At 23.6% G+C, this 16,060-nt stretch overlaps 1 protein-coding gene across 1 annotated transcript in view; it reads left to right on the top strand.

The window, feature by feature from the left end:
- The first annotated feature begins 2,087 nt into the window (after positions 1–2,087).
- LOC117170120 overlaps positions 2,088–16,060 on the top strand; it is a 39,253-nt gene continuing 25,280 nt past the window's right edge. Inside the window, exons 1-2 of the mRNA XM_033356659.1 lie at positions 2,088–2,464; positions 11,494–11,950. Of these exons, the coding sequence (XP_033212550.1) occupies positions 2,439–2,464; positions 11,494–11,950 (483 nt within the window). The 5' untranslated portion in view covers positions 2,088–2,438. The remainder of the gene's footprint in view (positions 2,465–11,493; positions 11,951–16,060) is intronic.

Genomic DNA, 16,060 nt, shown 5'->3' with positions numbered 1-16,060 from the left:
TAAAAATTATTCAAGTTTTTCCTGACTGTTTTTTTAATTTGAAAAATTAAAAAATTTGCCTTTAAAATCTATCAGATTGTTCTTTGACAATTTTCGAAATCTTTTGATGTGTTTTGATATGTTTTTAAATAAGCCCTTCAAAGTAATTTTCTGAAATGAAAGATTATTTGAATTTTTCCTAGGAACCTACAAAACATTTTTTAATTTTCGTGAAATCTAACAAAATAATTAAAAATTGTGATCTTTTTCTAATTTTATCTTAGAATTCATTGCAAAAGAATCTAAATCTTTTCCAGAAATCTGGAAAAAAATTAATCTCCTCAATTCTGTCACATGTGCGGATAATTTAATTTTTCTTCTCTCTCTGTAAATCTAAGGAAATTTAGAAATCATAATGTGGAGCAAAACGTTAAGAACATAATTATTTCCCATTATTGAAAAATGATTTAAAATTTTAATTTTCGCTTCTATCAATAATGTATATAAATTAATTAATTAATTAATTAATTTGCACCTTGCTTTGAGTGAAAAGTGCACAAAAAGTTTCATATTTGAGAAAATAACGCACTCACCAGCATTATTCAAAGATAATATTATCTAAAATTATAAAAAGTTGTTTAAAAATTATTATTTTTAATTGATTCAAATTAATTATAACCTTATTCTAAATGAAAAGTTGACAAAAAGTGGAAAATTTAAGAAAATTCCGACACTATCTATAGCATTACAAGAGGAGAAGATCGTTACAAACAATAATATTTTGTAGAAACAATTAAGTTTGGTTAATTTCATTAATTTTTACCTCTCTCCAAGTGAAAAGTGAACAAAAAGTTAAATATTTAATTTAAAAATAAAACACAATTTTCTAGCATCATTATCATACACTCTTTTATTATCAATTATAATCCTTCTATCATTATTTTATGAGAAGATTATTATAATTAATAATAAATGGTTTAAACAATTATTTCGGTTTAATTACTTGTTGTCTCGTTATGAAAGTTGAAACTTTCAGAATTTTTCGTTACCCCGCGAATTTCCAATTTTATTCTAAGAGAAAATTGCTGAAAACAATAATAAATTGTTCAAACAATTTATATAAGCATATAATTATCAGTAAAAAGTATAGTATTTCATGTATTAGAAAAATTTGATTTAAGAAACAGCAAAAAATCATGTTCAGCGCAAATCTGTAGTTAAATTTTCACTAAAAAATATAATTTTTCAACCGAAAATAAAATAGTATAACCCTCGACCAAAAAGATGAATTTTAATATCAAATATTTTAATTTTTAATTTCTAAAAATAAATTTAAAAAATAAATTTTCGTAGAAAAAACCTTAATTTTCAAGCAAATAGTTAATTTTTTAAATAAATAATTCAATTTTTAACCAAATATTTTAATGTCCATAGTGGTGAATCTTCAACCCCCTAAGAAAGAAGAAAAATAAATAAAATATTTAAATTTTCAACTAGAATACCGAATTTTCAATCAAAAAATTAAATTGGAACATAAGAATTCAACTAAACTTGAATAAAAAATGACGATTTTTAACTAACAAGATTTATTATTAACCAACGAAAAATGAATTAACAACAAAATACATGAATTTTCAGTTTAAAAATATCAATTTGTAACAAAAATGTGTTAACTAAATTCTTGATTAAAAACTCTAATTTTCAACAAAATATGAAACGAATTTACAACACAATAATTCAATTTTCAACCAAAGATATCAACTTTATTCAAATATAGTTGTATTTTCGACCAGAACTGATGACTTTTCATCAAACAGTTTCATTATCAAAAAAATAATTAAATAAATAAAATATAAATAGAATGATATATAATATGATTTATTTGATAATATGCTAGCCATCACACCGTCAATTTACACTTTTCTTCTAATACAAATGAAGATTGAAGTCTCAAATTTGAAAATCGTGCGCTTTTGAGGACTTCGGGTTCCGGTAAACTCCGGCCAATCAAAAATCCCGACGTACCTTTCCGAAATCTTCGTACGTTAGCGAGACAAGTGAAAACAGCTGATCGACTTGGTTTCAGATGGCCTTGTAAATGTTGATTACGGCGCGCACGCTCGAATTTTCTTGAAAGCTGTCCAACTTTGCCATTCACTCTCACCTGCCTCGTTTCGAAAGGAAACAACAGGATTTCGAATCGGGGTATTAGAATAATAAATGAAAAAATGAATGGCAGTTTCGTGAAAGACAGGGGCTTTCTCTAGTTGAAAATGTAACCTTAAATATTTTGCCATTATGTTTCGTGAAGGTCGGTTCTGATAAAAGTAATCGATTATCTACCTGGTCACGATGAACACCTGGCCAAACAGACAACCGGAGAGAACCCGCGGTTTTTTTTACTTTTGTGTATCGATTTTTTAAATTCAAGCAAGTGGGGCTCGAGGAAGAAGCATGAAATGCGTAAGCTGACGAAGAGAAGCATGTAAGTTATTCATAATATTTCTGATATTAAATATTAATGGTAGAATTTAGAGGGTTAATTGAATTTTATCGCGGCGTAATTAACATAATTGTAAAGTCATAACAGTGGAGTTATATATCTATCTTGCTTGTTGCTCCGAAAGTGAATTTGTAGTTTTTCTTCTCTTCTACAGATAGCTACTTGACAACAAAACTTTGTATTGTCAATAAAAGTAAATAATTGAAATTCATCATTAGTTTGAGATGACTGAGAAAATCCCGGAAATAAAAATTCCCGACAGTTTATTATATTGGGTCGGCTGAAAAATCACAAAAAATAAAATTCCCGAATAATACAATTCCTGAATATGCCGTAAAATTTCCGAAAATAAAATTTCCGAATAAAATAATCCCCGAACAGTTTATAATATTACAGAATTGGAAAATTCCCAAAAAATAAAATTTCCGACAGTTTATAAGACTGGGACGACTAGGAAATCCCTGAAAATAATAATTCCGAATCGAAAAATTCCTGAATAAAATAATGGGAGGACTGGAAAATCCCGAAAAATACAATTGTCGAATTGGAAAATTCCCGAATAAAACAATAAATAGTTAAATTTCTGAAAATAAATAATTGCAGAATGAAATAATACCCCAACAGTATAATATTACCGAATTGGAAAATTATTAAAAAAGAAAATTCCTGAATATGTAATAAAATTTCCGAATAATAAAATTGACGAATTCGAACATTTCTGCACAATAATATTCGCGAATAATAAAATTTCGAAATTGGAAAATTCCCAAATAAAATAATCTAAAATAATCTACGATACCACCGAATTGGAATGTTTCCGAAAAATAAAAACCACGACAGCTTATATGTATAACATTACCGAATATGGAAATGCAGGATTAATACAATTTCCGAAAGAAAATTCCCGACAGTTTATAATATTCGGACGATTAAAAAAAAACCCAAAAACATTCCCAAATTGAAAAACCCCGAATAATACAAATACTGAATTATAAAACTGCAGTATTATAACATTCCCGAACAATAAAATTCCATAATAAAATAATCCCCGAACAGTTTATAATATTACCGAATTGGAAAATTCCCGAAAAATACAATTCCTAAATAATAAAATTTCCGATTTGGAAAATTCCCGATTAATAAAATTCCCGAAAGAAAATTGCCAAATTGGAAAATCCCCAAATAAAATAATTACCGAACTGTTTATAATATTACCTAATTGGAAAATTTCCGAAAAATAAAATTCCCGTATAAAATATTCCCGAACAATTTATAATATTAAAGAATTGGAAAATTCCCGATTAATAAAATTCCCGAAAGAAAATTTCCTAATTAAAGAATCCTCGAATAAAATAATTCCCGAACAGTTTATAATATTACCTAATTGGAAAATTCCCGAATAATACAATTCCTAAATAATAAAATTCCCGCATAATAAAATTCCCGAAAGAAAATTGCCAAATTGGAAAATCCCCGAATAAAATAATCCTTGAACCGTTTATAATATTACCGAATTGGAACATACCCGAAAAATAAAATTCCCGAATAATACAATTCCTAAATAATAAAATTTCCGATTTGGAAAAGGCCCGAATAAAATATTCCCGAACAATTTATAATGTTACAGAATTGGAAAATCCCCGAATATAATAATCCCACGAACAGTTTATAATATTACCTAATTGGAACATTCCCGAAAAATAAAATTCCCGAATAATACAATTCCTGAATAATAACATTTCAGATTTGGAAATTTCCCGAATAAAATATTCCTGAACAATTTATAATATTAAAGAATTGCAAAATTTCCGAATTAGAAAATCCCCGAATAAAATAATCCCCGAACAGTTTATAATATTACCTAATTGGAAAATTCCCGAAAGAAAATTTCCGAATTAGAAAATCCCCGAATAAAATAACCCTCAACAGTTTATAATATTACCTAATTAGAAAATCCCCAAAAAATAAAATTCCCGAATAATACAATTCCTAAATAATAAAATTTCCGATTTGGAAAACTCCCGAACAATTTATAAGGTTACAGAATTGGAAAATTCCCGATTAATAAAATTCGCGAAAGAAAAATGCCAAATTGGAAAATCCCAGAATAAAATAATCCCCGAACAGTTTATAATATTACCGAATTGGAACATTACCGAAAAATAAAATTCCCGATAGTTTATAATATTGGGACGACTGGGAAATCCCTAAAAATAAAATTGCTGAATTGGAAAATTCCCGAATAATAAAATTCCATTAAAAAACCCTGAAAAATGTATATTACCGAATCGGAAAATTCTCGGTAAATAAAATTCGGGAATGATCAAATTCTTGAATAATAAAATTTGCGAACAATAAAATTGCCGAATAATATAATTCCAGAATAAAATAATCCCCCATCATTGAAAAAATTCTAAACAGAAAATTTACAAATTAGAAAATATGCGAACCAGAAAATTCCCGAATTTGAACAATTAAATTTGTTTAATAAAATTATTTATTTATTAAAAATACAATAAATAAATTAATAAAAAATATAATTATTATATTTTATTATAACTTTAAACATTAAAAATATATTTGATTTTTGTATTTTTAATAAATAAATCATATTTATAAAAAATGTTTAATTGTTCAAATGTTGGAAATTTATAATTAGGCAATTTTTTGTCGAGAACTTTTATTATTCAGGACTTTTTAATTCGGTACTATTAGAAACTGTTCGTGAATTTTCCTATTCGGGAATTCTATTATCCTGAAATTTTATTATTTGGAAATGTACAGTATCTGGAATTTTAGTTTTTAAATTTAGTTTAATCTTTTATTGGAGATGAATATTTTTTAACTAAAATTCGTCTTTTTGAGTTGGTAATTTAACTATTTTGTTGAATATTCGTTTTTTAAATTAATTTTTAATTAAAAATTTAACTTATTTAATTTTTTATTGGAGATTGATATTTTTTAACTGAAAATTCAACTATGTAGTTGAAAATTCGTCTTCTTGGATTCGAATTAAACTATTTTGGCAGAGATTTCGTTTTTATTGGTTAAAAATTAACTTTTTAACTAATAATTCAACTATCTCATTTTTGTACAAATCTGACTTTCCTAATTGAAAATGCATGTATTTTGTTGAAATTATTTTTTGTTTAGAATATTAAGATTCTTTATTGAAGATGAATCTTTTTGGTTAAAAATTGATCTATTTTGTTACAAATTAATTTTTTTAATATGCATTTGTTTGAATCAAAAATGAAATATTTTGTTGAATGTTCGTTTTTTGAAATTAAATTTTTAACGGAAAATTCATGAATTTTGTTGAAAAATCTTCTTTTTGGATAGGAAATGTTAAACTATTTTGGCATAAAATTCGTTTTTTATTAATTAAGAATTAATTTTTTAACTAACAATTCAACTATCGCATTTTTGGTACAAATTTATCTTTCTTAATTAAAAAATTAACGTATTTTATTTAAATTATATTTTTTGGAAGAATATTAAGATTCTTTGTTAAAAATTAATTTTTTTTTGGTTGAAAATTGCACTATTGGGATAAAAAATTATCTATTTGGTTACAAGTTCATTTTTTTGTATAAGATGCATTTGTTTGCTGCAAAAATGAACTATTTTGTTGAATGTTCGTTTTTTAATAACTTTTTCAAATTAAAATTCAACTATTGGTAATCACTAATTAAGGCCTTCATCTTATTATTATCTAATAATCAGTCAAAAGAAATATTTTATAATTTAACTGTTTGATGGAAAATGTATGTATTTTGCGAAAAATGATTTTTTTTATAGAAAGTAATTAACCTTTTAGAATTCAAGTTCAACTTTATTGTTGAAAATTCTTCTTTTTTTTGGTCGAAAATTAATCTTTTGGGTTTAAAAATTAGGTTTTTGGTTGTTGCTGCTTTATTTTAGTTGAAAAATCATCTCTTCTGTTGTAAATTTAATTATTTGGTTGAAAACTCGTTTTTTTTTAATACATTTTTTAAATTGAAAATTTAATTATTCCATTCTTGTATGAAAATTATAATTTTTAGTTGAAAATTGAACCATTTAGTTCATATTAGCGTTTGCGGTTAAAAATTTATATTTTTGGTTGGATATTCAATTATCTGGTTCGAAATTAATATAGTTTGATGAAAATTAAACAATTTTTTTAAAGTATACTTTTTCTTTGAAAACTCAACTGTTTTGTTGAAAATTTGTAGTTTTGACTATCAACTGCTACATTTTTGTGTGAGAATTCATAATTTTTTTAGTTAAAAAATATTTAACTGAAAATTGAATTATTGTTTTGAAAAATTACGTACAGTTTATTATATTACCGATTTGGAAAATTTCCAAAAAAACAAAATTCACGACAGCTTATATTTATAATATCACCGAATATGGAAATGGACGATTAATAAAATTTCCGAAAGATAATTGCCTAGTCGGAAAATTCGCGACAGTTTATATTATTGGGACGATTGAAAAAATCCCCCAAAAAATTCCCGCATTGAAAAATCCTCGAATAATACGATTACTGAATTATAAAAGTTTCCGAGCAACAAAATTTCCAAATAATAAAATTCCAGAATAAAATAATCAAATTCATAAAATTGCAGTATTATAAACAGATAAAATTCCCGATAGTTTATATTATTGGCACGACTGGGAAATCCCTAAAAATGAAATTTTAGAATTGGAAAATTCTCGAGTAATACAATTCCTGAATAAAAGAATTTCCGAATAAAAAAATTCCCGAATAATAAAATTCCAGAATAAAATAATCCCTGAAAAGTTGATAAATGTCCAAATTGTAAAATTCCCAGAAAATAAAGTCCTCGACGCTATAAAACTCCCGACAGTTTATAATATTGGGACTGAAAAATCCCGAAAAATAAAATTCTAGAATAAAAAATTCCTGAATAATGACATTTCGGAACAATAAAATTCCCGAGAAATAAAATTTCTGGACAATAATATTCTTGAATCATGAAATTACCGCATGATAAAATTAGAAAATATGCGAACCAGAAAATTTCCGAATTTAAGCAATTAAATTTCTTGTAATAATATTATTTATTTATTAAATAGAAGATAATCAAATATTTTCATTGAAAAAATAAAATTATTTTTAATGTTTCAAGTTTTTTAATTATTATTTGAATTTAAAATAACATTATTTTAACAATAATATATTCATAGCTGAGATTGTTTTCAATTATTATTTTTAATTCCAACAATAATTTTACAAACTTCAAACATTGAAAATGTATTTGATTATGGTATTTTTAATAAATTAATAATATTTATAACGTAAATTGTAATTGTTCAAATACGGAAATTTTATAGTTCGGCAATTTTTTGTCGAGAACTTTATCATTTGGAAATTTTTATATTCGATAATATTAATAATAAAATAAAATTCCCGAAATGATACAATTATCAAAATATAAAAATCCTGCATTGGAAAATTCAAATGCTTGGTTAAAAATTAACTTTTTTGTTAAAAATTCATATTTTTGTAATGCAAATGATTGTTTTCCTTCGAGAATTTAACTTTCGGTTTAAAATTTATGAATTTTGTTTAAAATTCATTTTTTTGTAGAAAATTTAAGTATTTGGTTAAAAATGTATCTATTTTGTAACATATTAATTTTTTGGCTTAAGGTTTTTTTTGTAGTTGGAAATTTAACTATTCCATTTTTTGTTCAAAATTTATCTTCATTACCTGATAATTCAACTACTTAGTTAAAAAATCTGATGGTTGAAGATTCTTGATTCCAGTTTCAAAATTATTTCGTAGCAAATTTAAATATTTGCTTGGAAATTCATATTTTTTTGTTAAAAATTAATTTTTTTACTGATAATCCAACTATCTCATTTTTGGTAAAAATTTGGCTTTCTTAATTGAAAATTCACGTATTTTGTTGAAATGATGTTTCTTGGTAGGATATTAAGATTCTTCGTTAAAAATTAATCTTTGTGGTTGAAAATTTCACTATTTCTTTAACAATTGATCTATTTTGTCACAAATGAATTTTTTGTTTGTTTAAAATGCATTTTTTGTTACAAAAATTAGCTATTTGGTTAATTGTTCGTCTTTTTGAAAATTAATTTTCTATCTGAACATATAACTCATCCCATTTTTCATTGAAGATTGATATTTTTTAAGTAAAAATTAAACCATTTGGTTAAAAATTCGTATTTTTGGTTTGTAAATTTAACTATTTTGTAGAAAATTTAACGACTTTATTGTTTGTTAAAAATTTATCTTCATAAGCTGATAATTCAAATATTTAGTTAAAATTTTTGTTAGCTGGTTTAAGATTCCTGATTTTTGTTTAAAATGATTTAGTTGAAAATTTGAATATTTTCTTGAAAATTTATTAATTTTCTTGAAAGTTTATTTTTTGTTGTTGTTTAAAAATTCCCGTTTTTAACTAACAATTCAACTATCTTATTTTAAAATTTTTAAATTTGAATATTGTGATAAAAATTCATCTTTTAGATTGCAATTTCAACTTTATTGTTAACATTCTTCTTTTTTTTTGGTCGAAAATTAATCTTTTTAGTTTGAAAATTAGTTTTTTGGTTGTTGCATTTTTGCAAAAACTTGTATTTTTCGGTAAAAAAATTGATGTTCCTTGTTTCAAAATGTATATTTTTGGTTAAAAAATCAACTGCTTGGTTCAAAATTTATATAATTTGATGAAAATCAAACATTTTTTTCTAACTATTCTTTTTCTTTGAAAAGTCAACTGTTTTGTTGAAAATTCGTAGTTTTGGTTATCAACGACTACATTTTTCTTTGAGAATTCATCATTTTTCTAGTTAAAAAATATTCTACATTGCAGAAAATTCAACAGTTTTAGTAAAATGTTATTTTAAATATTTCTTCATTTTAGTTCAAAATTCATCTCCATAATTTAAAATGTAACTATTTTCATGATGGCCACTGGACCGGGAAACCGGGAATTTTATGAGACCGGGAAATTACCGTGAATTTATTTTTTGACCGGGAGTTTTCAAATTTTTCGAAAAAAAATCAGTCCAACTTAGATTTCAACCGTTTTATAAATAATTAGTTAAATTGTGATCTTTTTCAATTATGATAGCATTAAGTTTAGAATGCTTATTTGAATTAAAGAATTTCAAAATGCAGTTTTAAAGACTTAAGCAATTAAAGATTAAAATCGTTTAAAATCGAACATTCTTTATAAGAAAACATTTTTAGTTGATTTTGAAGTTGATTTTAGTTGATTGGAAAGTCTTAAGCAAATGTAAACGCTCTATTGAAACGTTATCAACTATTTTTAATTTTAAAATAACTTTTAAATTATTTATTTATGATTAAAGGCTTTTATTAAATTTCAGTCTAAAATATTCCATTTTTAAACGGAACAAAAAAACTAAACTTTGAAAATTACCATTTTAATTTTTCTATTTAAAAAAATTTAATTAATAAGTCAGCTTCTTAAATTTTGATGAATAAATAACAATTAAACACCTATTATTCTTGTAAAAATTCGAGTTAGTTGAAGAAATATTTAGAAGTTTTGAAAAAATTCAAAATAATTAGAAATTTAAAATGATTTCAAATAACTTAAACGAAGTGTCTACGTGTACCGATAAAGCTCGGCTATTCTTACCAAAATTTCGGTGCACATGTTTCACGGCCTAATTTGAAACCAAATTTAGATTTTGGCAGATTTCTAACATGAAATTTAGAAGCTTTTCAATAATAAAATTTTTTTAAACTATTTAAAATAAAAATAATTTAACATAATTTAAACAGAGATTTTTCAATTTTTTACAAATTTATATTTGGAAGAAGAATTTATTCAGAATAATAACCAGGAATTTCAAATTTGAACACACTTCGAGCTATCACTGAAAATTTTGGAAAAGGAACAAAATTTGAAGTGGAACAGGAAATTTTTCCAAAGAATTATAATTCTGAGTTGAAGCAGAGAATTTTAAAATTTGAACCAACTCATAATTAAAACTGATATTTAACCGAAAGAATTATAATTCTTCTTTTAACAGGGAATGTTAAAATTTAAGTAAATTCCGAGTTGGCACATGGAATTTTTTATTTGAATGAATTCTAATTTTTAAGTTGAAACGGGACATTTTTGAGAAAAATTAAAATTATGAATTGGAACAGAAAATTTTACAAAAATTCGAATTCTTTTTGGAAACGGAAAATTTTCAAAAAATATTTAATGCTGGTTTTGAGCCAGGAATTTTCAATTTTTAACCAATTCTGAGTTGAACTGGAATTTATCGAGAAGAATAACAATTCTACAATGGAAAATTGAATTTTTTCAAAAAAAATATTGTTCAGTGCTAAAACGAGGTATTTTCGAAAAAAATTAAATTATGGAATGGAACAGGGAATTTTTCCAAAATTTTCTAATTCTTATAATTAGTTAAAATGGAAAAATTTCGAAAGTAATTGAATTCCACATTTAAATAGAGAATTTTCACTTTTCAACCAATTCTGAGTTGGAATTATAATTTAAAATTGCTTAAATTGTTATAATTTTGAATATTTTTAGATTCAGTGATTGATTCTTCAATTTAGAGCATTTAAAATTATAGCGTGGATTTCTATTTTTGGAACTGAATCTTTGAACTCTACAATTGATAAAAGTTAACAATTTATAATTTGGCAGTTTAACTACATTTAATTAAAAATTTTGCAGTTGAAAAGGGTTAATAGCTTGCATATTATACGTGCAGATTATTACTTCGAATGGAACAATTAGATATAGTGTCCGATGTTTTAAATTTCATTGACCCTGAAAAATGTTTGCGAACCGGGAAATGACCGGGAACTTTTTTCTTTGACAAAAAACTGTCATCCTCTATTTTGCCGAAAAAAATCGTTGTTCTTTCGGTTGAAAATCTATTTTTAACTGAAAATTTAATTATCGTTTTGAAAAATTATTATCTCTTTAAATAGTTGGATTTTATATCTCGAAAAATCACTTTTTTAAATATTCTTTCAGTCCTCCGAAGGAGAAGGTCAAATTACCACAACACGTGGTACAAATGACTGTAGCCGAAGGAAGTGGAGACAATCGTAGAATTTTGTCTCCAGCTTCTCGAAGAAATCAGTTCTTAAAAATTGGCAATGAATCCGAAAGTTGGGATCGTCAAAGTGGAACGACAACTGTCTCGTGGCCTGAGGATATGGAAGAATTGGCTACGAGGAAAGTGATTCAACAATGGGAAACATTGGAAAAAACTTTGTATGAAGAAAACGATCAGCTTCCGGTCGGTCCAGTTTTTGACGAATGCTTACAGTGGCGAAATCAATTGCCGCATTTCAGATTAGTAGGGAAAAATCTAATAAAACCAGCTGAGTTGGCAAGTAAAACAAATTCCAGTTTAAAGAGGAAACCACAGTTCTTTGATACTCGAGAAAACGATGATTTGATGAAGGATGATAATTTTTTACTTGATGTAAGCGATGCCTTTATTCTTTAATTTAGGGTGACCAGATGGATTGATCGGAAAATCAGGACATTATCCAAAGATAACCAAAAAGATCGATTTTTAATCAATAACTTAGAAAAAAAAGAATTTACAAAAAAATACTTGAATTTTCAACTAAAAATATCATTTTTTAACTTAAAATATTCACAGTTAAAGGAAGTGATTTTTAATCATGAAAACGAATTTTCAAACAAAAAAATTTAATTTTTAACTAAAAAAAAAAGTTATAAAAATTAAAATAGTGAATATTAAAAATAGTAATAGCAAAGTTGTTAAATTTTTAATCAAATCAATAAATTTTTTATTGTGAATCATCAATAAAAGAAAATCAATTTTGAACCAAAAAGTTTAATTTTTGACCAAAAAGTGAATTTTCAAACATAAAGATTCATTTTTTGCTAAAAAATACGAATTTTCAACCAAGAAGGTTAATTTTGAACCAAAAAGATCAGCTTTTAACAATATATAGGAATTCTCGAACGAACAGTTAAATTTTTAACCATAGAAATACATTTTTAAACAAAATGAGAATTGTTTAACTTAGAAAAAAACGAATTTCCGACAAAGCGGTTAAATTTTCATCTAAAAAAAAACTTTTTTTAAATTAAAATGATAAATCATAACATTCATAACAACAAAGCTGTTCAATTTTGAATTAAAGGAATTAATTTTTAAATATAATTATAAATCTTCAATAAAAAAAATCCATTTCGAACCAAATAGTTTATTTTTTTACGAAAAGATGGATTTTCAATTATTAAGATTAATTTTCTGCGAAAAAATACGAATTTTCAACGAAATATTTCAATTTTCAAGAAAATACTTATATTAACAGTAAAAAAAAGTAATCTTTAACCATGAAAGCTAACTCTCATAAAAAAGTTAAATTTTCAACTAAAAAATAAGGTTTTTTAAATTAAAATAATAAATATTAACAAGAATAACATCAGTGCCGTTAAATTTTCAATCGAATCAATAGAGAATAAATCTTTAACAATAATTGCGAATCTTCAATAAAATAAAATCAATTTCGATCCAATTAGTTTAATTTTTGACGAAAAGATGGTTTTTCAAACATAAAGATTAATTTTCTACTAAAAATACGATTGTTCAACAGAATATTTAAATTTTCAACCAAAGAAAGGAATTTTGAACAAAGAAGATTAATTTTCAACCAAAAATATGAGTTTTTAACAAAATAGAGGAATTATAAAACCAAAACTTACATTTTTAACTAAAATGAGAATTCTTTAACTTGGAAAAAAAATAATTTTTAAGAAAATAGATGCATTTTCAATTAAAAAATATAAGTTATCCCAAAATATGTACAGTTGATAGTAATTCTTGACTATAAAAAACTAATTTTTAACAAAATAGTTCAATTTTCAACTAGAAAGGTTTGTTTAAAAATAAAAATAATGAATAATAACAACAAAGCCATTGCATTTTTAATCAAAGAAATTAATTTTTAAATATAATTATGAATCTTCAATGCAAAACAAAATCAATTTCGAACCAAATAGTTTAATTTTTGACGAAAAGATGAATTTGCAAACATAAAGAATAATTTTCTGCGACATGAATTTTCAACTAAAAAATGTAAGTTTTTAAGACAAAATATTTATAGTTGAACACAGTAATTTTAACCATAAAAAAAGAATTTTCGACAAAACGGTTAAATTTTCATCTAAAAAAAAAGTTTAAAAAATTAATATAATCAATAATAACATTCATAAAAACAAAGCCGTTAAATTTTGAATGAAAGGAATTAAGTTTCAAGTATAATTATAAATCTTCAATAGAAGAAAATAAATTCCCAACGAAATAGTTTAATTTTTGACGAAAAGATGGATTTTCAAAAAAAATAATTTTCTACTAAAAAATAAGAATTTTTAACAAAAGGTATGATTTTTCAAAAAAATATTTAAATTTTTAATCAAGGAAATGAATTATCAACTAAGAAATATAAACTTTCAACCAAAAAAATATTTGCAGTTGAAATAAATAATTTTTAACCAAAAAAAACGAATTTTCAACAAAATAGTTCAATTTTCAACTAAAAAAAAATAGTTTTTAAATTAAAATAATAAGGATAATAACAAAGCCGATTAATTTTTGTGTTAAAGAAAGGAATTTTTAAATATAATTGTGAATTTTCAATGAAAGAAAATCAATTTCGAACCAAACAGTTTAATTTTTGACCAAAAGATGGATTTTCAAATATAAAGATTATTTTTCTGCTAAAAAATACAATTTTTCAACAGAATATTTAAATTTTCAACAAAAGAAAGAAATTAACCAACTAAAAAAAGGTTTTTTAAATTAAATCAGTGATAAATAACAAAAAATTCAAATAAATTTTTAATAAAATAAATTAATTTTTAACTATAATTATGAATACTTAATTAAAGAAAATCAATTTCGAACAAAATATTTCAATTTTCCAGCAAAAGATGTATTTTCTACTAAAAAAAAATCTTGCAAGAAAGTACATGAATTTTCAACTAAAAGCTAATAATTTTCAGCAAAGAAGTTAAATTTTCAATTAAAAAAAAAAGTTTTTTAAAATTAAAATAGTGCATATTAACAATAATAACAACATAGCCGTTAAATTTCTAATAAAAATAAATTAATTTTTTAAGCGTCATTATGAATCTTTAATAAAAGAAAATCAATTTTAAGCCAAAGAGTTTAATTTTTCACCAAAAGATGAATTTTCAAACATAAAGATTAACATTTTGCAAAAAATACGATTTTTTAACAAGATATTTAAATTTATTAATCAAGTAAATGAATCTTCAACCAAGAAGATTATTTTTTTATCATAAAGATGAGTTTTTAACCAAATATAGGAATTCTTGAATCAACAGGTACATTTTTAAACAAAGAATGAATTTTCAACTAAAATGAGAATTATTTAACTTAGAAAAAATGGATTTTCAACTAAAAAATATACGTTTTTAAATCAAAGTATTTACAGTTGAAGGAAGACATTTTTAAGCATAAAAAACTAATTTTCCACAAAATAGCTAAATTCTCAACTAAAAAAAAATATAATTTTGAACTACAATTATGAATATTCAATAAATGAAAATCAATTTCGAACCAAATATTTTAATTTTTGACCAAAAGATGGATTTTCTACGAAAGAAAAATGAATTTTCAATTGTAATGATGAATTTTCTACTTAAAAAATCAACTTTAAACTCAAATTTTAACAGAATCTTTCAATTTTTAACCCAAAAAATTAATTTTTAATTAGAATGAGAAATATTTAGCCAAAAAACGAATTCACAACCAAGAAGATTAATTTTCTACAAAAAAAGACTAATTTTGAAAAAAAATAAATGAATTTTCAAGTAAAAAAGATGTTAGTGTATAAGACAAATTTTCAACAAAATAGTTAAGTTTAAAAAATTATACTTTACTTTTTTATTGTTAAATTTTTAACAACAAAAGTTAATTTTAAACAAAATACGTGAATTTTAAATTAAAAAAATAAATAACGAATTACAAACGAATTTTTATGAAAATAATTTAATTTTCCACGAAAAAAAGTTTTTGGATAAATCTTTGAATAAAAAATTAATTTTCGAACATGAAGATTAATTTCTATGAAAAATATGACTTTTTGTCAAAACATTTTAATTTTCAACTAAAAAAAATAAATTTTCAACCAAAAAATTAATTTTCTACCTAAATTTATAAATTTTAAACTAGATTGTTCGATTTCCAAAACAAAAATTTCAAAAAAAGATGAATATTCTATGTAAAAAATTGAATTTCGAACAACAAAGTGTGAATTTTTAAACAAAAATTTACTTTTTAACCAAATATTCGAATTGTTTAAGACAGTTGAATGTAAAAAAAAGCGTAATAATTTAAGTTCAAAAAGATAAATTTTCAAAACAACAGTTGATTTATCTGCCAAAAAAATTACTTTTTAACATAATAGTTTAATTTTCAACGAAATAACTAATCTTGCAACCAAACAGAATTTTGAACCAAATAGATGAATACTAAACCATAAAATTCACTTTTTACCCAGAAAGACAAATTTTCAACAAAGTAATAATT

The sequence above is a fragment of the Belonocnema kinseyi genome, chromosome 3 (assembly GCF_010883055.1).
Source record: "Belonocnema kinseyi isolate 2016_QV_RU_SX_M_011 chromosome 3, B_treatae_v1, whole genome shotgun sequence".
Lineage (NCBI taxonomy): Eukaryota > Metazoa > Arthropoda > Insecta > Hymenoptera > Cynipidae > Belonocnema > Belonocnema kinseyi.
The sequence above is the reverse complement of the archived record's forward strand: the minus strand, read 5'-3'. Positions and strand labels throughout refer to the sequence as shown.